The sequence below is a fragment of the Triticum aestivum genome, chromosome 7A (assembly GCF_018294505.1).
Source record: "Triticum aestivum cultivar Chinese Spring chromosome 7A, IWGSC CS RefSeq v2.1, whole genome shotgun sequence".
NCBI lineage: Eukaryota > Viridiplantae > Streptophyta > Magnoliopsida > Poales > Poaceae > Triticum > Triticum aestivum.
The window spans coordinates 575,131,704-575,155,044 of NC_057812.1; the positions used below are offsets into that span (position 1 = coordinate 575,131,704).

General features: G+C 44.6%; 1 protein-coding gene, 1 long non-coding RNA gene and 1 other non-coding gene across 3 annotated transcripts; 1 reads left to right on the top strand and 2 right to left on the bottom strand.

The window, feature by feature from the left end:
* Window positions 1-737: 737 nt before the first annotated feature.
* On the bottom strand, window positions 738-855 carry LOC123155099 (U5 spliceosomal RNA). The gene has a single exon (XR_006477218.1). It is a non-coding gene; the product is annotated as a U5 spliceosomal RNA (small nuclear RNA).
* A 26-nt stretch (window positions 856-881) lies between these two features.
* LOC123153498 (putative FBD-associated F-box protein At5g56820) lies at window positions 882-13,204 on the top strand. Its single transcript, XM_044572598.1, has 3 exons — window positions 882-1,353; window positions 11,955-12,953; window positions 13,034-13,204. The coding sequence occupies exons 1-3, from the start codon at window positions 1,318-1,320 to the stop codon at window positions 13,202-13,204; spliced, it is 1,206 nt and encodes a 401-aa protein (XP_044428533.1). The 5' UTR covers window positions 882-1,317.
* A 6,635-nt stretch (window positions 13,205-19,839) lies between these two features.
* Window positions 19,840-21,010, bottom strand: LOC123148353 (uncharacterized). Its single transcript, XR_006473766.1, has 3 exons — window positions 20,719-21,010; window positions 20,550-20,630; window positions 19,840-20,408 (listed from the first exon to the last, which is right to left on the bottom strand). It is a non-coding gene; the product is annotated as an uncharacterized lncRNA (long non-coding RNA).
* Between the last annotated feature and the right edge of the window lie 2,331 nt (window positions 21,011-23,341).

Consider the following 23,341-nt stretch of genomic DNA (forward strand, 5'->3'; position numbering starts at 1 on the left):
TGAGCGTCGTTTTCGTTAGAACAAAGCCCTTTGACCGCATCCGAGACAATTTTGGGATAATTTTTCCCTTTCTTACAGTTACATGTGGGCTCTTTTCTTGCGTGTGGCCATGTCGCTTACATGCAAAACCTACTCAGGAAACAGGATAAATATATTTTCTTTGGTATGTACTTATAAAATGAACATATGCCCCATGAACTATACCCTATAGGGGTTTGGCATGCGGGTTTGCCAATGGCAGTTGATGCGGCGCTTATTTTGACAAGTGTACCGTCAATCTAGCATTTAACAATTTTAAATGTCCTTTGACAAATCAATATCATTATTTCATTTTTTTTCCTTCTACTGCCAGGGAGGTTCCATGAATGATCCTAGTCGTCTAGGAACTTTTGCAAGCATTTTCTACATAGAACTCTAAATCAAGCTGTCTAGAAATTACTGAACTCTAAATCAAGCTGTCTACATATAACTACTGCAAGATATTTTCTATTACATATAACTCTAAATCAAGTTGTTCAATGCGTAAAAGGATGTGGAAAGAAATCCATAAGAACCGAAACAAAGTGTTCATCAAAAAACAAATTCACATGGACAAACATAAAACATCACCATGGCACCATGTTTAAGAAATGATTTTTTTTGTATTTTTAAGTTACAAAAAAAGCTCGCCAGTAGCAGCTACTACACATATGAGCACAGAATCTTTGAAACTAATTTTTGCAATTTCAATTTGATGGGGCCACTCCAAGAAGAGGCGACCTATAAAAATTATGGTATGCTGCTTATTGTGGGGTGCACACGGTATTTTTTAGTAAAAGGCGAAAGAATAGTTCACTTTGTGCTCACCACGCAGCTGCGTGTTGTCTCCGTTGAGCCCACGCTCTCTTATATAACCATCTACCCGGTCTGCATTCCTTCCGCGGGCGAGGTGGTACTATTTTCCCGCACCTCACCCCACAGCAGCAGCACCGCGGCCCGCACACAACAGCCCAGCCCAAGGCCGAGCAGAGCAACTGAGTGAAAGCAAAGCAATCCCCTCAAAATACGCTCAAAAAAAAAAAGCAATCCCCTAAAAAAACTGAGAAAGCAAAGACGAGAAGCCACGAAATTCCAGGCGCAGCGGCGGCTGTGGACGCGCCGAGGAGCCGGAGGCTCTGCGGTGCGTCGCGAGCCGGCGAGTCGCAGCGAGGCCCCGGCCAGCACGCTTGAAGGGAGCTGCATCAGACGGTGGTGGTGTGGGGAGAGGAGCGGCGGGAGTCCGCGGGCGAGGGCGCCACATCGCCCAGGGCGTGAGCGACCCCTCGACGGCGGCCTGGGATGGGCCAATCGGGCAAGGGGCAGTGTTGTTCTTCGGTAACCGTTTTTGATTCTGCTTGTATTGTGTCTACTCCTAGGTTTTAGCCGTTTGATCTGCACCCGGTAATTGGTAATTTTGGGCGAGGTGGTCGCCCTGTGGTGTTCATTCTTAAGATTGGAAATAGTTAGGCATGACCTTCATGTAGCTGTCTCGCTGGAAAAGGATTCTGCCAAGCATTTTGTCGCGGCTAACTGCTAAGTACAGGTCTGTTATTCCAGTATCAGGCTGTACTTTTTTTTGATGCGCAAAAAAATGTACAGCTTGATACTAGAATAACAGAGCTCTTGTCGAGTCTGCATCGGATCCTAGACTTCTCCTTCATTTCTGAACAAGTAAAGGCGAGCACCTTGTTCTTGACAGATTTGCACGTCTGTCTTAAATTTTCTTGCGATGTGCACCAAAGCACTAGGTTATTGGAAGATTGGCCGGATCATTCATGACGCCAAATAATTTCGGACCTCCCGAGGCGGCCTGGGACGGGCCAATTGGGCAAGGTGCGGCATTGCCCCTGGGTAATCGTTCTTGGTTCTGATTGTGATGTGTGTACTTCTAGCCTTTTAGGTTCTAGGGGTTTGACTTGGACTCCGTGTTCAGTAGTGATTTTTAGCAAAGTGGTGAGTTTTACAGTTCATTCAGGCCTCCTTTGGTTTGGAGGAATTCTAAAGAATAGTATTTCTATAAAAAAAATTCCTTTAGAGTCATTCAGGCCTGCTTTGTATATCGGTTGCCAAAAGAAAGGAATGTCCATCATGCAAAAATAAACGTCCACTTAGAAGCCAGATCGATACTGTCGTTTGGCTTCAACTCCGCTCGATACTACACGTGACACGTCTGGAAAGTCTCAAGAAAACAAAACGTGCCAGGTTTTGGTGCTGATCGTTTTTAAATCTTTTTTAGGGGATGCTGATCGTTTTAATTGGAGGCTCGCGTGACTAACCACCCGTCGCCAGCTTGGGCCTCAGGACATCAATCGACCGTGCTGGCCCAACGAATCCAGCCAACCTACCCTCCCAGCTTGGGCCTCAGTTGTTTCTTCAACTATTACATAGTCCCACCTTGCTTTCTTTCATCTAGACCTGTTAATTTAAATACGGTTGTGAGTTAAAATCAACAAGCAGCCTAATGGATTAGTAGCAGAGGGTAAAGAGTGGGTCCATTAAAATTAAATTCCACTCTCGGGATTCTGTGGGAAACAAATGTGCCAATTAAATCCTGCATATGGACGATGGCCTGTGTGGAAACTATGGGCGCGGCAAGTGGACCCGATCCCGGCCTAATAATACCCGACCGAACATAGTGAGTATAACATAAAAGCAACTATGGACTCTGCTAAGTGGGCCTTATCCCAGCCTAATAATACCATACCGAACAGAGAGTATAACATAAGAGCAAATATAGACGTTGCTAAGTGGACCTAATCCCGGCCTAATAATACCCGATCGAACAGAGGGAGTATAACACATAAGACCTTAATTAAAATGAATCAACAGCGTGTGTCACCGTGATGGTCTCTTTCCGGCGGAGTCCGGAAAGTGAACACGGTTGTTGGAGTTATGCTTGACGTAGGTTGTTTAGGATCACTTCTTCATCATACTTTCTCGAACGTGCTTTGCCTTCTCGTCTCGCTCTCATTTGCGTATGTTAGCCACCATATATGCTAGTCGCTTGCTGCAGCTCCACCTCATACCTTTACCTTACCCATAAGCTTAAATAGTCTTGATCGCGATGGTGCGAGATTGCTGAGTCCCTGTGGCTCACAGATACTTCCAAAATCAGCTTGCAGGTGCCGATGAGTCCGTGTAGATGACGCAACCAAGCTCAAGGAGGAGCTCTATGAAGATCTTGTCCGTTTCGTTCTAGTTGATCAGTAGTGGAGCCCAGTTGGGGTCGATTGGGGACCTTTGTCGCATTTTGGGTTCTTTTTTTATTTTGGCTCCGTAGTCGGGCCTTGATTGTATTTGGATGATGTAATGCTTTATTCATGTAATTGTGTGAAGTGGCGATTGTAAGCCAACTATGTATTTCTTTTCCCTTATTGTATTATATGGGTTGCTTGCGAAGATTACCTCACTTGCGATATTGCTTTCAATGCGGTTATGCCTCTAAGTCGTGCTTCGACACGTGGGAGATATAGCTGCATCGAGGGCGTTACAAGTTGGTAATCAGAGCCTTCCCCGACCTTAGGAGCCCCATTGCTTGATCGTTTTTAGCGGTCGAGTTGTGTCTAGAAAAATGTTTTGAGTCATTTAGGAATTATATATCGGAGAGTTTAGGAATTCTTTTTACTTCCCAGTCTCCTCATCGCTCTGGTAAGGCATCCTGACGTAGAGTTTTGACTCTTCTCTTCTCAAATTTCACTAAAAAAATTTAGGATCACGCGGGTATCTTGGAATCGTTTCGATGGTTTTGTGACGAGAACATCGTCTTCGTGCCTCCTGTCAGGGGTTTAGTGGAAGTGTCCCGGGGAGTTGAGCTCCGAGGTATTGTCGTCATAATTTTATCGTTGCAGTTCTGGAATACCTGAGTTTAGTACGCCGACATCGAAAATCTCTTTATGCAGTTCGTTGGTGAGATAACCTCGACGCCACCCAGTACTGGGGCGAGAGTTCGGGAGTATCGCCATAACTTGTATAACGGATGCTTTTCGAAGGTTGAGGTAGATGATTTCCGAAGGTTTCTTGGTTATGTGTTGAAGGATGGATACAGCTGGATGTAGGATTTGCTAGATTTGGGTGAGATATTATGCTTCCCCTGTATCCCCAACACCTGATTGCATAACCGGAAAGGTTCGGGAGTTTCATAGGTGGGAATTCAAGTAGCTCTTAGGATATCTTTCCGACAGATGTATGATATGAAATTGGGGTTCGACGTCTAGTGGTCCGCCTATTCACGGTCGGTTTTACAGTGGTCTCGTTGTGTCTTAAAGAGTCCTTGGCTATGCCGACTCGGGGACGCTTCGTATGTCATGTGCACTGCCTTGTACATGATGGTGCTGTACGGTCGAGCCCGTGTAGGCCCCACCACGAAAACTTCGGACGAAATCTCTATCATATGTCTGTTCTGGCTTATTCTACAAGCCAATCCTTTGTTTTGTTTTGAGTTGTGGTATTCGAATTGCTTCAATGTCAAGTGTTGATTCCATACCCTTTCTAAGCGGTGTTCTCATACTCCGATGTGAATCACTAATCCTTCTCGATCATCGAGTCTGTCATGTCAATCCTTTTCACCGGTGTGTTTCTCTTCAAGTGGATCCGAACATTTCAACATCCGCAAGATCCAATCTCAGCTTCCTCAACGATGTCGTTTTCGTCCTTCCCAAGTTGTCTTTGTTTTCCCACCCACCCACCCTTTTTTCTTCAAGAACTCGGATTTCTTTATCAAGTATCCATTTTATTATGGAAGTCTCTCCATTCTTCTTCCTTCATGTTCTTACCCGGTGATGCTCATGAAGATTGTAACGAAGTTTCTAGTTCACCATTATTCATTCTTTTTCTTCTCCGGTGGAACCAATTCAAGCTTTCGGTGTTGATCATATTCTTTTCCGTATTTCAATGTTTTCTCATGCCGGTGCAATTCTTAATCGTTCACCTCTCACTATTCTATTGTCCTGGAGTGCTCAAGATATCTCAGAAGGCTCGGTTTTTTTTCATTCAAGATCAGTTCAATCTATTTCGAGGTTGTTATCTCATTCAAGTTATTTTATTTAACCGGTGCAAATCTCTCTTCCAAGCAATCGTTCTACGGTGTTTCTTTTGAGTGGGCCCTAACCCACAAGTCTATTCCCAGGATCTTACCTGACTCTTCTTATTTTCCCGGAGGTATTCTCAAATTCCTTTCGAAGTTTGACGTAAGGATGAATTATCATCAGTCAAATGTATTTCTCCAAGATCTTTCAAATTATTTTCATCGTTGGTTCAACCTTTCCAATTTTAATTCCGGAGTACTCAATAATTCTTGGTGGTGTTTCCCGTCATCATTCTCGGGGATTTGTAGACCGAAGAAGATTTTTCTCTCAATCTTGCTCCATTCTCTTCAAGATTCGCGATTCTATCTTGTTGCCATCCTCTCATAATTATTTGCGATTGTGAGATATTCTTTTCAACCATCCGGAGTAATTCAGGAGCCTTTTCAGTTTGTTCATCCGGAGCCCATCATCTAAGATTTATTCATTCTCAGCTTTCAGCTATCCTTCTCCAATTTTACCGGTGCTTCGTTCAAGTGATCCTTAATCGGCTCGTGATCTCTTCGTTCTCATGTATCTAAATCCTATCAAGCATCTTCGTTCATTTCACAATTCTTCCCGGTGTTTCTTTATCTTTACTTCGTTCATTTTCAATTCTTACGGTGGTTCGTTCAAGAGTTTTCTTCCTTCGTGTATCATATCCCTTCAGGTATCATATCTATGCATTCGTGCTTTTCAAATCCTATCGGTGGTGCATTGAAGACCTTCCCAAGTTTGCGCTATATCTATCTTAATCCTTTCGACGAGAATAAGTAGTATGCCAAATCCGTTGCTTGTCATCAATTTAATTGATGAAGGATACGCATAACATAGTTCTTATTTTGTTTCATCCAAGTGATTAATTCCTTATTCCGGAGGTTCATCAAAATTCTTGATCTCAATTATTCATCTTTCTTTTACCGGAGTTCCAACCTCTTTCAATTATATCACCACGGAGATTCATCTAAATCATTGCAAGGATTCACCTTGTGTTTCCAACTTTTCTTTCCTTTCGTTTGATCATTCTTTTGTTTACCAGAGTTCTTCAGGAAGGTTATACATGATGGTTCATCAAAGAAATAATTCCTTCTCCAAGTGTTCATTGAGATTCTTTTCAAAGGAGATCAAGTTTTCTTCTTCTCGCAATCCGGAGTGCATCCTTTCTTTCGTATCATTGGAGGTGGTATTATGTCATTCTTGATAATTTGAGTTCATGTTTCATGATTCACAAGTTGTCCGGAATGACATATTTTAAACCCATCATTTTCAATTCGTTCATGAGTTCCTTGGTAACCCATCAATCTCTTCATTGGAGTTATCTTGGGTTATATTTCACCTAAACCATTCCCTAAGGATTGTTGCTATTTATGGTGCTCATAAATGATCCAATGTCTTCTTTTATCCTTCCAGTGAAATAAGTTTCTCGTCTCCTTGTTTATTCCAATCTAATTATTTCCCGTGAGTGGCAGGTTGTCATCTCTTAATTTGGGATGTACTCCACAAGACCATATCAAGCTTATTCCTTCGTTGTTGGTTTTCCAACAACTCCATTCTAGCTTTTGTTGTAAGCATGCTACCTCGAGATCTTGTTTTCCTTCGTTCATCCAATTCCATTCTTACTTTTGTTTCGGAGGCATTGCGATGTTGTTTTCTTCAACCATCATCTCGTTTCATCTAAGATCATGTTTTTTTTCCTGTGCTTATCCATCTAACCGGAGTGTTGTGTCCTTTTGCTCAAGTTCTTTTCATTTTATCAAGTTTTGACTTCTGTTTCAACCGGAGTGCTGTCCAAATTTGTTCTTCCTTGTTCCTCTTTCCTAATGGGGTGTTTTCAACTTTGTTCATCTCCGTTGTATTCTTTTCTCGAAATGGCTTAACCTTTTCAAGGTTCTTTGGTCTCACTCGTTTGTCAAAGAAGCAATTTAGTTTCACCTCTTCTTTTTCTCTTCCGTTGTCCCTCCGGTGTCATTCTAGATCTTGGGACGAGATCCTCTCATAGTGGTGGAGTGTTGTAACGCCCCGAGACCAATGTGCCAGTTGTCGTCCAGTTATTCGCCGTCGTTGCCATGTCATTCGCTTGCGTGTTGCTTCTTGTCATGTCATCATGTGCATTGCATCATCATGTTTTCAAAACTTGCATGCGTCCCGGCCTCCTCGTTCTCTCCGTTGTCCGTTCTGAGCCCAGACACACTTGCACGCGCCCGCGGCACGTCCGAAATATTATTTTATAAGTGGCCGGAAAATGTTCTCGGAATGGGTTGAAAGTTGGCATGCAATGTTGTTTTGCTGTCAGTAGACCGCCTGCCAAGTTCCATCGCATTCGGAGTCCGTTTGACGCCCCAACGGATAAATATAGCGGCAATAGTAGCCGATCTAACGTCGGACGTTTTCGGTCTCTGGAAATAGCCGCCGGGCCTCCCTTTCTTCTCTTCTCTCAGCTCGAGACCGTCTACACAGCCCACTACTCACCGCCAGGCCCTACCTAACCTCTCTCGTCAGCCCGCGACCCTCCTCGCGCGCGCCCGAAAGCTGTCCCGGACCCGACTCGGGTTGTCGCTACCGTTGTGTCCGGATCATCTCCAAACGTCTACAAAACGTCTCCGTTTTCTTATTTGGTCTCCCTAGCCTATTTATCCGGGACCGTCCGATTAAAATCGGAGAGACCTTTTACCCCTAAACCTAATCGGTTTGCTATATATACAGTGCAAACCCAAAAATCTAGAGACATTGTCCCATCCACCAAATCCCTCTCGTCTCCGCCGTCGCCACCCACTCACCATCCCCATCGGGATCCCCCCAGATCCATCCACCCATTCCCAGCCGATCCCGACCACCTCCCTCATTTTCAGCACCGGGCGAACCTCCTCCTCCCCTCAATTTCATCATCAAGCCAACCGGCTCCCTGCGTAGCCGCGCCCCTGGCCCCGATCCAGTCAATCGAGGCCCAGCCTCCTCTCGCTCTCATGCGCGAGCACGCGCCCAGGAGCTCGAACAGGGGAGCCCCGATCCCGAGACGCCAGGCCGGACTCCCTCTTCCTCTCCCCTGATCTCCTTCCCCTCGTTGGAGCCACACATCGGCGACCCCAGGACCGTCACCTTCTTCTCTCCGTCTCCCTTCCTTCCCGTGCGTCTCTCTCTATCGCTCAGTGTCCCTCTCTCTCTCTTCTCTGCCCAGGAGCAGGAACCATGCCTTGGTCGCCAAGCTCCGCCGTTGTCGTCCCGTGCGCGTCATCGTCCAGACCCGCCGATTCCCTGCTGAGGCGCACCGGATCTGGCTGTTCCGGCCGCTTCCCGCCGACCCCGTCGCCAGGAGCCCGCGACAAGTCCGCCGCCGTCATACTGCATCACGGAGACGAGGACGAACGCAAGCCCGCGCTTGCAGCCTCTCGTCCCACCGCTGCGCAAGGCCCAGCTCCTCCCGAGCCGGCTCCTCTCCGCATCGCCAGGCCCAGCCGATGGCTAGATCCGGCGCAGTGCACCCCAGCCCATCACCTCCGATGGCCCAAGGCCCAGGGTGAGCAGCCCCTGGGTTTTTTTCCCTGTTCGTTGGGCCAGCCTGCAGATTCGGCCCATATCATGTTTTTTAGCGCCTGCGAATTTAGTATTTGTTCCAGAGAACGTAGTTTTACAGAAAAGTCCTTCTTATTCATGCATTTAATATCTCCACAACCGTGCATTGGGTTAAAACAAATTATATATGAAAGTTGCTTAGAATTTTGTCTAGTTTAATAATATGCAACTTTCATCTATGTTTAAAATGTATAAAATGCTGTTTATTTAAATTTGCTTAAATAACTTGCTAAAATGATTTAATTCATAACTAAATAACCGTAGCTCGGATTTTAATAAACTTTATATGTAAGTGGGGTGGAAAAATGTCTAGTTTAATATGGTGGCTTCACTTTGCATGCTTAACAACTCTAAAATATTGTTTAGGGCGGAACAGTACCAAACTTTAAAATATGCATATGAGGAGTTTTCGGAAATTGTTGTTCGTTGTTTCCGGCCTCATTTAACCTTGACTAGATAGGTAGTTTTCATTTGCTTCATCTCTTGCCATGCTAACAACATTTAATATTGTTGGGTACATAAACGAGATTGAACTAAATAAGTCACGTGGTGTTTCGTCAATATGCAACGGAGTTGCATATTGAGCTCCACTTAATTTGTAGTATTGCTTGTGCTTTTTGCCATGTCATTTATCATTAAACCGGACATGCATCATACTTGGTTGTGCATCATGCCATGTCTATGTGGTGGTTGTTCACTATGTTGTTTGCTTCTTTCCGGTGTTGCTTCTTCGGGTTGGTTCCGATAACGTCGTGTTGTGAGGATTCGTTCGACTACGTCTGTTTGTCTTCTTCATGGACTCGTTCTTCTTCCTTGCGGGATTTCAGGCAAGATGACCATACCCTCGGAATCACTACTATCTTTGCTTGGCTAGATGCTCGCTCTTTTGCTATGCCTATGCTGCGATACCTACCACTTGCTTATCATGCCTCCCATATTGTTGAACCAAGCCTCTAACCCACCTTGTCCTAGCAAACCGTTGTTTGGCTATGTTACCGCTTTGCTCAGCCCCTCTTATAGCGTTGTTAGTTGCAGGTGAAGATTGAAGTTTGTTCCTTGTTGGAACATGGAGATGTTGTTCCTTATTGGAATATGCTTACTTGTTGGGATATCACAATATATCTTATTTAATTAATGCATCTATATACTTGGTAAAGGATGGAAGGCTCGGCCTTATGCCTGGTGTTTTGTTCCACTCTTGCCGCCCTAGTTTCCGTCATATCGCTGTTATGTTCCCGGATTTTGCGCTCCTTACGCGGTTGGGTAATAATGGGAACCCCTTGACAGTTCGCCTTAAGTAAAGCTCTTCCAGCAATGCCCAACATTGGTTTTACCATTCGCCACCTAGCCTTTTCTTTTCTCTTGGGAGTCGCGCTCCTAAGGGTCATCATTATTTTACCCCCCCCCCCTCCCCCCCGGGCCAGTGCTCCTCTAAGTGTTGGTCCAAACTAGAGTCCTGTGCAGCGCCCCCTCGGGGAAACTCGAGGTTTGGTTTTAGTTGTATGGAGCGCTCATCTGAGTGTGCCCTGAGAAAGAGATATGTGCAATTCCTATCGGGATTTGTCGGCACATTCGGGCGGTGTTGCTGGTTTAGTTTTACCCTGTCGAAATGTCTTGTTGTACCGGGATACCGAGTCTGATCGGAACGTCTCGGGAGGAGGTCTATTCCTTCGTTGACCGTGAGAGCTTGTGATGGGCTAAGTTGGAACACCTCTGCAGGGATTTGAACCTTTGAAAGCCGTGCCCGCGGTTATGGGCAGATGGGAATTTGTTAATGTCCGGTTGTGGATAACCTGAACTTGACCTTAATTAAAATGAATCAACAGCGTGTGTCACCGTGATGGTCTCTTTTCGGCGGAGTCCGGGAAGTGAACACGGTTGTTGGAGTTATGCTTGATGTAGGTTGTTTAGGATCACTTCTTGATCATACTTTCTCGAACGTGCTTTGCCTTCTCTTCTCGCTCTTATTTGCGTATGTTAGCCACCATATATGCTAGTCGCTTGCTGCAGCTCCACCTCATACCTTTACCTTACCCATAAGCTTAAATAGTCTTGATCGCGAGGGTGCGAGATTGCTGAGTCCCTGTGGCTCACAGATACTTTCAAAACCAGCTTGCAGGTGCCGATGAGTCCGTGCAGATGAGGCAACCAAGCTCAAGGAGGAGCTCTATGAAGATCTTGTCCTTTATGTTGTTTCGTTCTAGTTGATCAGTAGTGGAGCCCAGTTGGGGTCGATTGGGGACCTTTGTCGCATTTGGGGTTCTTCTTTTATTTTGGCTCCGTAGTCGGGCCTTGATTGTATTTGGATGATGTAATGCTTTATTCATGTAGTTGTGTGAAGTGGCGATTGTAAGCCAACTATGTATTTCTTTTCCCTTATTGTATTATATGGGTTGTTTGCGAAGATTACCTCACTTGCGACATTGCTTTCAATGCGGTTATGCCTCTAAGTCGTGCTTCGACACGTGGGAGATATAGCTGCATCGAGGGCATTACAAAATATGGACATGCTTAAGTGGACCCAGGCCTAATAACACCTGACCAAACAGAGGACATCAGAGCCGACCTGCGTGGAAAATATGGGCATCTTGTGAGTAAAATAAATTAGCATTTTTTTTCTGTAGTGAAGGACAACTGTGCTTGCACATACAACTTTTATTAAATTTAAATGCATGTTAATTTTGTTTCCCGTTGCAACGCACGGGCATATGTGCTAGTTTCTATCCTATGAGTCAAAGGAGACCTTAGCTTGGAAGTAGTTAGGCATGTCCTTCTTATAGCTGTTTCACGAGTAACCGTAAGTGTGTGTTTGGTACGTTGCTCATTAGGGTTTTGACCGCCAGATTAGTGGATTACTCATGGATTCAAACAACGGAAGCCAGAAACCCAAAGATTTTCTGAACACTGGAAAAGGATTCTGTCAGGCATTTTGTTGCTGCTAACTGCTAAGTACAATTTAATCCCAGAATAATCAGAACTCTTGACCCTGGACTGCCCATTCATTTGTGAAAAAATATAGGGAGCACGAGTTGTTGACAAATTTGCACGTCGTAGCTTTCTTGGCGATGTGCACCAAATAAGGAGCACAGGTTATTGGGCTATTGGCAGATTGGCCAGATCATTCCTGGAGTCAAATTATTTGCACAACCACTTCAGCTATACCACAGTAGCTGCTCTAACTTAGGTTTCCTGTCTACCGCAGTAGCTGCTCTGACTTACTATTGTTTTTCCTTTACTCCTTGAATATCATGATTCGTGCAACAAGGCCATTCACTAACTGCTGATATTATTATTTTTACTTTGCAGCGAACAAAGCATGAAGATAGGCTCAGCATGCTGACTGATGACATATTATTATCTATCTTGGGGAGAGTTGACACAGCCACGGCAACACGAACTAGCGTGTTGTCAAAGCGGTGGAGAGATTTGCCATGGTTGCTTCCTGTGCTCAACCTTCGTGTCTGGGATTTTCTGCCCCATTCATGCCCAGAACCCATTGCAGCACATCACATGGATCAAGCAATGTCACGTCTAACCAAAGCAACTAGGAGTTTGTTGGCTGACCCAAACAGCAAATCCACCATCATCAAAAGGCTAAGCCTTCAGCTCTATGTGACCGGCGATTACGCACTTGAGATTGGCTCACTGGCTTGCGACGCGATTGATTGCGGGGTAGTAAAAAACATGTGCCTTGCAATTGTTGATGAGAAGGATCCTAGAGACTGTGAACATGAGTATATGCTACAGCAAGCCCTGGCCGTCGATGGGTTTTTAACAGCCTATCCTAGTGTGTTTCAGTGCCTCACAAAGCTCCGTCTGTATAATGTGTGGTTTGCTGAGTGGGATATGCAACACCTCCTGTTTGACTCCTGCAAGCAACTCAAGCAATTATCTCTGTCCCACTGTGATGTTGGGGACTCTTCAGTATGGCAGATAAATGCACCAGATTCCAAACTCAGAATCCTTGAAGTCCGCATGTCCTGCTTGAAGAGAATTGAGGTGCTCTGCCTACCAAAACTGAAGCATCTAAGTTGGGACGAGTGGTTTTGTTTCGAGGCCCCCTTGCGTTTTGGTTCTGTTCCATCCCTCAAGGTGCAGGGCCTTATTTGTGGTGCAACCATTGATCATCAGGAGTTTAGTCTGAGCCAGGTTCTACATGGTACCAGAAACATCCATACTCTTCCCCTAGCTCGACGGCGGAGGCCGAATCAATGGCGGCGGCGAGCAATATGGCGGAGTTTGCAGACCTACGCCACAACGGGCTTGAATTTCTGCTGGATCCGCTTGACAGGTAATTTCTCCACTGTATTATTCTGTTCGATTCAATCCGAAGACGCGCGAGCAAAAAAGTCAATGACTGGTCTTCGATTTGTTGGACATGCCAGAGGTTCCCGCTTGGAGAGGTCACTGCGGATGTTGAGCAGCCAGATCCATTGGTGTTGATGTCCGTCGAGCCGCCGGCACCGGCACACACGGACTCGTCGTGCACGGGTGCGGTTGGACAACTCGGCAGCGCTTCTGAGCACAGCGATCCCGCTGGCAAGAGGAAGCAGTAGCCAACCCAGTCCGCGAGTTCACCGGGTAGGTGAACCCAGAGGCACCTGGGTTGACCAGAAGGTATACATAAAATTCAGTGTTCTTTCTCTCTGGATCCTTTTTTTTGCGGGTTTCTCTCTGGATCCATGTTTTTTTGATTTTTAGTGCCTATGTCGATAGATGTATGGGGACATTACTACTACTGTCAACTAGCTGACCCCCGATTTTGTTCGTCATCCATGCGTGTAATTAGCATACATAGTGTTTTGTGGGCAGATATCATTACTTCCAAATGTGCTGATACACAAAAATCACGCCCCCACTGTTATATGTAAAAGGATTGCATCATCTCAAAACTGTGAATTCAGTTTCAGGTTAAGAGTGGGACGTGCCCCTCCGTATAGGGCACCCTGTCCAGCTAGAGTCACTCCCATTAGAAGAAACAATCAGGAGGTACGCTGATAAACCCTCAGACAATGTAGTGAAGCTAGAGATTGGGATGCGTTTTCACTCACTCGGGGAAGCATACTATTTCTATAACCTGTATTCTTGGGAGTTTGGATCTGGTATACGATATGTCAAGGGCCGGCTGAACATCGAGCGGACAAAGTGTATGTAGGAGATTGTTTGTGGATGCTCGGTTAGCACTTAAGACCCGACAAAAAAAAGATTTGGCAGTTTTTTAACATATTGCTTGCACGGGAATTCATTTTCTAAATTTGACACAGAGAAAAAAAATATTATTTTGCAGGGGAAGCCTGAGCAGCAGAATAACCTATCTTGACGGTGCGAGTGCCCTGCAATGATCAGATTACTTAGAGCTGCAGACAATGATGGCTCATTGCTGAACACCGGTCAAGCCACAACCATTCGTTGTCTCTTGCGGTGAGAAAGTTCATTGGCCATTTGAACAAGGCGTACAACATGGTTGGCAACTTCTTCGGTCCAACCCAGAATGTGCCTTTCACAAAACGGACGCTGCGACAATCTGAGTGGCTGGATAAGTCAAGACCAGGCTGACGATGATGTAGATAAGACACTAGCTGTGTTCAAAGAGATACAGCGGAACGATCCAGAATTTACCTACCAAGTACAAGGTGATGAGGAAAGCAGGATCAAGCGAGATAACTATGTTGTTCTATGTGCAAATTGTGATCAAACGAGAGCCATGAAAGTTGCAATCAAGACAGTTACCCGGGACTGTGCACACCTAGCTACTCGGCAGCCCCGATGGTACGGTCGGCGGCGGCGGTGGCGCCAATTGCACAACGAGGATGTTCCTCCTCCACCGACTCCCTCACGCACCCCGGCAGCAGCTGCTCCATCGTTGGGTTTGCCGTTTCTCCATCATATCCCTCACGAGCTGAAGATGTTCTTCCTCCCCTGCCTCCCTCGAACACTGGATCTATTGTTCGGTTGCCGTCCACATCCGCAAGGGCCCTATCAAGATCCTCCAAGAGCGAAGGGCTCCAAGAGGAACTAGCTGCAACTACGAGTGAAAAGCCTCAACAAGATCCTCACCAAGGTATTCCCATCAGAATTATGGAATTGTTCAAATGCTAATGGCCTAAAAAATTCAATTACACATGCTTTAGCCTCAAACGGCACTCAAAGATGTAACCTGTACATGCTTTAGCGAATACATATTCTTTTTCAAGTACCACTACATGCTTAAGAATTACTCTGAACTTCTGTAGTGTGAATTGCCTATGTAGTGTCTGTTTTCAGAAAACAACCTTGTTTATGTGATGGTTAAGTGGTCAAATGATATTATTCTTGACTATTTGTTTTGTAGAAACAAACGATGCTGCAGTCACAAGTCCTAGAAAAATCAACAAGGCAGTATTGGTGGTTTGTGAGAACTAAACCTTTGAATCCAGTGAGAACCACGATGCTGGTATTTTGAGTCCAATGAGAACCGAACCTTTGAATCCTTTTCAGGGCACTGTTCAGATTCTTTTGATAGGGCCTAGTTAGTGCTAAAAGCATACAAGGTACCTGTCATAAAGTTCCTGTCATTTCACTCCATTCAAAAAACAATTGTAGATTTATACAGCTGTTCAGACCGTAAACTTTACTAATTGTTCGTGGAGGGACAACTTGACAGCTTGCTCTTTCCTTGATCATTTCATTGCAATTGCTCGGGAACTTGCACATCATACAGTAGATTTCTATCTCGTATCTTACTCAAGTTTTCTCTATGACTTCTTAACCCTGCTGGGAAATTGTCAAACTGATACCTAAGAAAATAGTAAGGTTGGAATCAGTACTTGCTAATGCCCGACACTTGAGGGGGAGGCCGGTGTTCTGAACTTAATTGCTTTTCGCACCTAACAGGTAAATATGTGAGAAGTTTAACTGTCCATATCAATCTTAGCCATACTTGTAGAAGTCTTTTTCAGGTAGTATCCATATTAAGCCACACGTCCTTTTCTCTTCAAGAGCGAGTGCAAACCTTTCAAATTATACAGCAGCCGATCTAAAAAAGAGATATACACGAGTTAAAATATAAGATCCTAGTACACTTCATTCAAAACTCTTCTGCTAATTAAACTACCTTTTGTGAAGACATAGTATAGTCGAGCATTCATATGGTGATTTCCAAGTAGAGAATAATCTCTGAATTCACATCCTAGAAGAGAAACGATATCCAAACCTCATGCTCGAATTAAATTTGGTTTGCACAAATAATTATTTACCATCTGGATTCAAATATGTGAGCATGAGCATTTGTCTACAATATTTTCGATCATGGCAATAACCATCTGCCAATGCCAATGCCAATGCATCAGTTCTCTTGTTCATCTCACTGACAATCAACCTATTTCCATTTTGTGCCAGGCCAAGTCTTCCAAGCAAAACAGCAGGAACTGCAAGAAACTAATCAGTAGTTTGTAATCCTGTTGAGTTTACTGAATGGGCATCATGTTTCAGAATTTTTTGAGGGTTCTTTTGCTGTACACTGAATCTTATGGCTTGTTTCTTTCTGTGCACTTTCTGAATCTCGTGTCTTCTTGAATGAGCAAGAAACCAAGCAAAACATTGAGTTTACTGAATCTTGTGTCTTTTTGTACACTGGCTAGTAATCATCGGCTATACATACACACTGCTGTAGTTTGTGTCTTTTCTGTTAGACAAGCATCATCGGCTGCACTAGTTCGAGTGTTGTGTGCGTTATGCGAGCTGCACTAGTTTGGTTGATGCACTAATTTAGCAAATCGTTTGCCTTGTTTGGAAATAAAATAAAATTGGCTGCACTTGTTCCCTGTCAAATTGGCCTACACAGGTGTATGCGGCCTGCGCGCACGATGAAGAACAACCGGCTGGTAGCGCCGGCGGCGGGGATGGATTTTTCTCGAGTGTGGAGGGGTGTGGACTGGGACCTACGAACAAACCTAGAGATGGACCTAGGAAGGTTGCCGTTGCGTGTCGCACCGGAACAGGGAGACCCAGGAAGAAACCTGATCCATCCATGAGTATCCTGTACCGGTCTGACAGAGTGGCTGAGTAGCAAATTAATGCGTGGGCCTTGCCCTAGAATACGTTGGCAATACATTTGTCGCATACAGTGCGGAATACAGAAAACCCGTGCATCCCGAGAAGAGCCATCGAACGTGATTTCAGGATCAGCTGTGCTCAGGATCAGATGCGAATTTTCCTGTAGTGCAAGTTCCTCTTTGCTAATGTATTATCTTTAGTTCTCGATGGAAGCTGTTATTATCACCACCAGAGAGAGCATCAGCCTAAAAGTGCTCGCAGCAAAATGAATGAATTAAACATAGTCCAGCAAAATCAGTGATTTGCAACTCACGAATAGTTGGTTCATTGATTTTGTAGATTCATTATTCATCGGTCTAATCAAGCTGCTTAGCTAGTGATGAAGTTAGGAATAGATGTCATGAACAATTTTTTTTTGGTTGAGGAGGGCAACTGTAAAACAAGGTCCTCTTTGCTAATGTATTACATTTAGTTCTTGAGGGAAGCTCGGCACTGTAATTATCACAAACATGGTCCAGCTCGCACCAAAAGAAAAACGTTCTGACTTCTGAGGGAAAAACAAAACAAAACTGCACATCAGAGTTCAGAATGGTCCAAGAAGTGTTTGTAGACGTAAAGAAGTTCAGAAAGATCTAGTATACCGTTTCATCATCCAACACTTAGAAGAAAAATGCAGCAAAACTAGCTACGAGAGAAGCTTCAACACATACATTCTCCATGCAGGCATGCATCTGAACACTTACAAACAAGTCCCTGTAGACTGTTTATTTTCTAGTCTCTGTTTATTTTGGCAGCATGCATCTGAACTCTGAAATCAATGCAATCGGCGCAAGAAATGAGGGCAAGATGTAAAATGTATTTGTGGTGGAAAATAAAATCTTGCAGCATCCTTGCTTGCAGAGAGTAAGCATTTTGAGCACACATGAGTTCCAAGAAAATCATCAAACTGTAACCAACTTGTCCGAGGAATGGATGTATCTAGATATATTTTAGTTCTAGATACATCCATTTATATCCATTTCTATGACAAGTATTTCCGGACGGAGGGAGTATATAGAAAATTAATGAGAGATGGGTTTGTTTGCAGATAATATAGAGATTCAGAGATAAAATCTGCGGTGCTTATCCTATGTAAACTCTATATAGAGATTCAGATATTATGACATGCTAACTTCATTTTCTAGTTGGTTACAGTCTACATAGGATAAGCTCTGCATAGTATACATGACAAAACAATATAAGCACTGCAGATAACTTAATTTTTTTCTCGAAACGGAGCACTGCAGATAACTTAGAGATTCAGAGTTTACAGAGGATAAGCTCGACAGCAACTACTGCATATTTAGGCTCCAAAATATGAATAACTTAGTTCGACAGTTGACAGCAGAAGTTTAAATTTAATTAGGTTCTTCTGAGCGTGATGTCGATCCTTGATTGTCTTCAGTTGATCCATTTCCAGTGCTGCATTGTTGCTCTAACTCCTCCGTGACAGTTGCTAGGCATTCCGGTGTTACAAAAACAGGAAGACCAGACTCCAATCTTTTGTCTGGGATCCAGGTAGTGCATCCAAATGGTATGATATTTCTGTAGTCGCGTGAGATCTTAGATTCATCAAAAATTCCACTCCAGGTCCTACCTAGATAGGGCAGGCTGTAGTATGGGGACATGTATGTAGCAGAGCTAACCCCAATCTTACAACAGATGGCGATAACATGAGAGCAAGGCTTGTGAAGTAGCTGCGGCTTGCTGCATGAACATGTGGCAGTTTTTTCAACCGTGGATCCTTCAGACTTATTCATGCTGCGGGTATATTCCGACTTCAGGTGAACAGTCACGTCCCTCTTCCTTCCCTTAACTGTAAACTTCCGATCCAATACCTCACCACGAGCATTCTTCTCATCCGCATAGGTATACGTAAGTTTATGCATCTCGGATTTCTGCATTTTGGAGTTCATGTCAACCTGGACACGTTCCGGGAAGTTAATTGATGGGTTGCCAATTGCTTTGTTTGCTGCAGCACTTGTGTTTTTGAAGTACTTTACCAAGCGCGGGAATGTCACCTCCACTATCGCTCGTGATGATCCTGGTACAAAAGGTTCGTCAGGCCCGCATTCAGAGACTTCTGCCTCAGACTCATATCCATAAAGATATTCTCTCACTTTCTAGCTGTACCCTTCTGAGCGGAAGGCATGTGATCCCTTTCAACACAGGGTCGTTCTTATATACATCAGCTATATCACTGCCCATGATGCCATACCTTGCTCCATCTCTGTCATATGCCAGTGACCACTTCTCCTTTGGTTTCAGACTGATCCAATCAGAGAACTTTGTTATCTTTCTTTTGGTGTCATCGGCATGATCTTCTTCCTTCCCATCCTTCACTGAATCATGTTGGTTACATTGGCTTTGCGCCTCAAGCTCTGCCACCTCATGCTTGACTGATTCCTGCTGCATTTCCCCACTAGCGCCCTGTTCTTTCTCCACCATATATTTGGACGTCAACTCGTCTAGCTCCTTCCAGATTTTTCCAAACTTATGGCACCGCTTCTGCTGGCAAAGTTTCCTGAACATCAGCAGAAGCTTCTTATCACCAAAAGACGCAAAGAAGTTTTCAGCAAGGTCTTCCATGCACCACCTGCTTTCTGCTTTACGCCACTGTCGATCTCGGGATTTCAGAAGGTCCTCCACAGCATCAATCAACTCCCTTTTGTAGTCATGTATAATGCACACATCAGACTGATGCACCACTGCTCGCTCCAAATTCCTAAGAAACCACAACCAACTTTCCTTGGTTTCACCCTCAACGACAGCACATGCTACGGGAATGATAAAATCATTAGCATCCAATGCCACAGCAGTCAACAACATCCCTTGATATTTCCCACATAGTGGTGTGCCCTTGATGCATAGCACAGGGCGACAGGTATGGAAGGCCTATAAGCACTGTCCAAATGCCCAAAACATACGCTGCAGGACTCGGAAACCCTTACACTCTGCAACCTCTGCATCCTTGATGTCAACAAAACAACCAGAGTTCTTGCGTGCTATTTCCTTAAGCAACCTCGGGGCAAAGTTGTGTGAATCATAAAAGGTACCGAATTCCCTCTCCAGAGCAAACTGTCTTGCCCTCCACGCCTCGACGGGACTAATCTTCTCGCCTAAGGGTCCAGTGAGATAATGTACCAATTCCTTAGCTGTCATCGTCAGGTCATCCACAAGGTCACGGAAGGCGTAGCTACTACTTGCCAGGCACTCCGTCCCAGGCAACACAACCATCGCCAGTTGAGAGTAATCATCATGTACGGCTTTGAGCAAAATGTCGTAGTGCCTGACCTCAAAGGATTGCACATACAACATGAACTTCTGTGTCACATGTTTTTTTTCTCTTCAATTTATTTGCAAAGGAACTCCAGCATTTGCCAGTCAAAAACTCATGCATGCCCCACGGGTAGTCCTCCAAACAACAGTCCGGTTCAGAGGACTCTTCGTCAAAGAAATCAGTTTTGCGTTGCTTGAGGAACCCCTTGATATCGAGATCTTGTGTTTCTGGATGGAGCCGGAACAGCCTGAAGATCCAGAGCTGTAGATCCACCAATGACATGGACTGTGGCTGCAGCGGCAGCTCACCAATTAGTGAGCACATTTGTCTTCTAAATAGTTGCCACGCACGCGGGAAAACGGTGCTCTACATCCATAGTACACAGGCATCTGAATCGGCTCCTCAACCTACACCATCAAACAATGCCACAACACACATGGAAAAGATTCAGACGAATCAAACAACCAAGCAAGTACAGGGGACAAATTCAGACTAACTAAAGTATCACTATCAAGTGAGCTGATGGATGGGTACAGTGAACTACAGACCTGCGTCTTGCGAGGCTTCCCGACAGCCTTTGCCGTCGCCGTCGCCGGGGCCTTCCGCTTCCTCGCGCCGGTGAATGTACCCTGCAAGATTAGAACACGCAGATCTTCAACAAAACGGGTGGCGGAGAATCCATCGAGTGGTACCCGGAGGGCAGCGAGGAGAGCGTACCGGCTGGGGGACTGTCAGGACCTAGCTATGATTTGAGGTATATGAGAAGGAATCCTAGATAATTCACGAAGAACATATCCCGATCTGGGTGTTGTGTTGACCTATCGGCGTCGCCGTATCTGTTTAGGTTTCAGCCAACAGGCGAATTGGGGAAAAATCATACCAGCTAAGCCACAACCCGGCCGCTTTATAGGTGAGCTAGTTACTACGCTCGACAGTAACTTGTCGGAACGGTTACAGTAACTGAATCTAACGGCTAGCGAAGAAAGTAACTTGAGAAGCTATCAGAACCGTTCGATAACTGAACCAGTATTTGCTAGATGGGCTACAGATAACTGAATATGTATCTTCAGTGTTCCACATGCCTGACATTGCCTCCTCCTGAAGAAGCGACGTGACCTCACGGTGTTGTGTTGCTGGCCCTCCATTCTTCTGTAGTGATGCGGAAGAACTGTGGAAATGCATGCTTGATGAAGTCCGCATCTTCCCATGTAGCGTCCTCAGGAGCTAAATTTTCCCAGTGAATTAGCCACTGCACCACAGGTAAGTTTCGTCATGGTATTTGTCTGACTTCCAGTACTGCAGCCGGTCCCGTCTTGACAGTTCCATTATCATTCACCATAGGTAGATCAGGGCTAGGTATTGATTTCCGACCCAGGTGTTTCTTGAGTTGACTAACATGAAACACTGGGTGCATCTTCACTCGGTCTGGGAGTTGTAGTTTATAAGCACTGTTGCCAATCTTCTGAATGACAAGAAAAGGCCCATAATACTTGTTCTGCAATTTAAGTGCACCTCGGAATCCAAACACAGCTAGCCTGTAAGGAGCCATCTTCAAATACACCAAATCTCCTTCCACAAATTGTCTTTCACTTCTTTTGAGATCAGCATACTTTTTCATTCTATTTTGCGCTTGCATTAGATTGTCTTTCAGCTGATCCAACATGTGATGTCTAGAACTAAGGAAATCCTGAGCTTCAGTGTCCTCAGGTCCAGGTATAGCCATTTCAGCAATTAATGGAGGATGAAATCCATATAATGCTTGAAAGGGTGACATTTTCAGAGCAGTATGGTATGTGGTATTATACCAGTATTCAGCCAGGGGAAGCCATGATAGCCACTTCTTTGGTTCCTGAGTTGTCATGCACCGCAAATATGTTTCTAAACATTGGTTTATCCTCTCTGTCAGTCCATCTGTCTGAGGATGGTATGCTAAACTGTATCTCAACTCAGTCTTATAAGCAGCAAAAATGTCTTTCCACAGTTGGCTGGTGAAAATTCGATCTCTGTCAGAGATGATCACAGTAGGTGGCCCATGCAGTTTAATGATGTGATCAACAAAAGCCTGGGCTACAGTTTGTACCGAATAAGGATGTGATAATGGAATAAAGTGAGAGTATTTAGTGAACCTGTCCACCACCACCAAAATCACATCCTTGCCTTGAGAGTTGGGCAGTCCTTCAATGAAATCCATAGAGATATGTTGCCATGACATATCTGCTATTGGTAGAGGATCCAATAAACCAGGTTGCAAGCAATTTTCATGTTTGGCTCTCTGACAAACAGGACAAGATGCAATGTATGTTTCTACTGCTTGTTTCAAACCAGCCCAATAGAAAATCCCTTTTATTCTCTGATAAGTTGCTCTCATTCCTGAATGTCCTCCTACAGGAGAGTTATGCAGTGCAGCAATTAATCTGTCCTTCAGTTTGGGGTCATTTCCAACAAGGATTCTGCCTTTGAACCTGATAATTCCAGCATGAATATTGTAGCCAGAATTGTCCTCTGCTGTCTGTAATAACAGCTTCTCTTGCAGTTTCTTGGTGGTAGGATCCATTTGATAGCTGAGCAATAATTCTTCAGCCCAGACTGGTGTGACAGAAGAGATTGACATGCACTTAGGAAACATCCTGGAAAGAGCATCTGCTACTCTGTTTGTTATGCCTTTCTTGTACTGAATTGTGAAGTTAAACTCCAACAACTTCATCATGAGTTTGTGCTGCACTCCTTCTGTGATTTTCTGATCAGTAATGAACTTGAGGGATTGTTGATCAGTTTTAATTATGACACTGTTGCCCAACAGGTAGTGCCTCCATTTCTTGAGGGCTTCTAGTATTGCCAATGCCTCTTTCTCATAAGTAGAAAGAGCTGCATTCCTGGGACATAAGGCAGAACTGTAATAAGCAAGGGGCCTTCCTTCTTGCATTAATACAGCTCCAATTCCATGACCAGAAGCATCAGTCTCCAACACAAATGGTTTTGCAAAGTTAGGAAGGGCCAACACTGGAGCAGTGATCAAGGCTTGCTGGATTTTACTGAAAGCGGCATCATGCTCATTTGTCCAAGAGAATTTTTCTTTCTTTAAGAGATCATGAAGAGGTCGACAGATGATACCATAGTGATATATGAATCTTCTATAGTAACCTGCTAGTCCCAAGAAGCTTCTTAACTTGGTCACATCTGTAGGAGTGGGCCAAGCTGCAATAGCTGATATCTTGCTAGGGTCTGTAGATAGGCCTTCTGCAGAAACTACATGACCTAGGTATTCCACCTGAGGAACAGCAAAAGAGCACTTAGAGAGTTTAGCATACAGCTGATTTTCTCTTAGAGTTTGCAAAACCAT

Coding starts and splice junctions, on each gene's coding strand:
- LOC123153498 (XM_044572598.1), top strand. CDS start 1,318: ATGGGCCAATCGGGCAAGGGGCAGTGTTGTTCTTCG. Junction 1,354..11,954: donor AGGGGCAGTGTTGTTCTTCG/GTAACCGTTTTT, acceptor TTTACTTTGCAG/CGAACAAAGCATGAAGATAG. Junction 12,954..13,033: donor TGACAGGTAATTTCTCCACT/GTATTATTCTGT, acceptor TGGACATGCCAG/AGGTTCCCGCTTGGAGAGGT.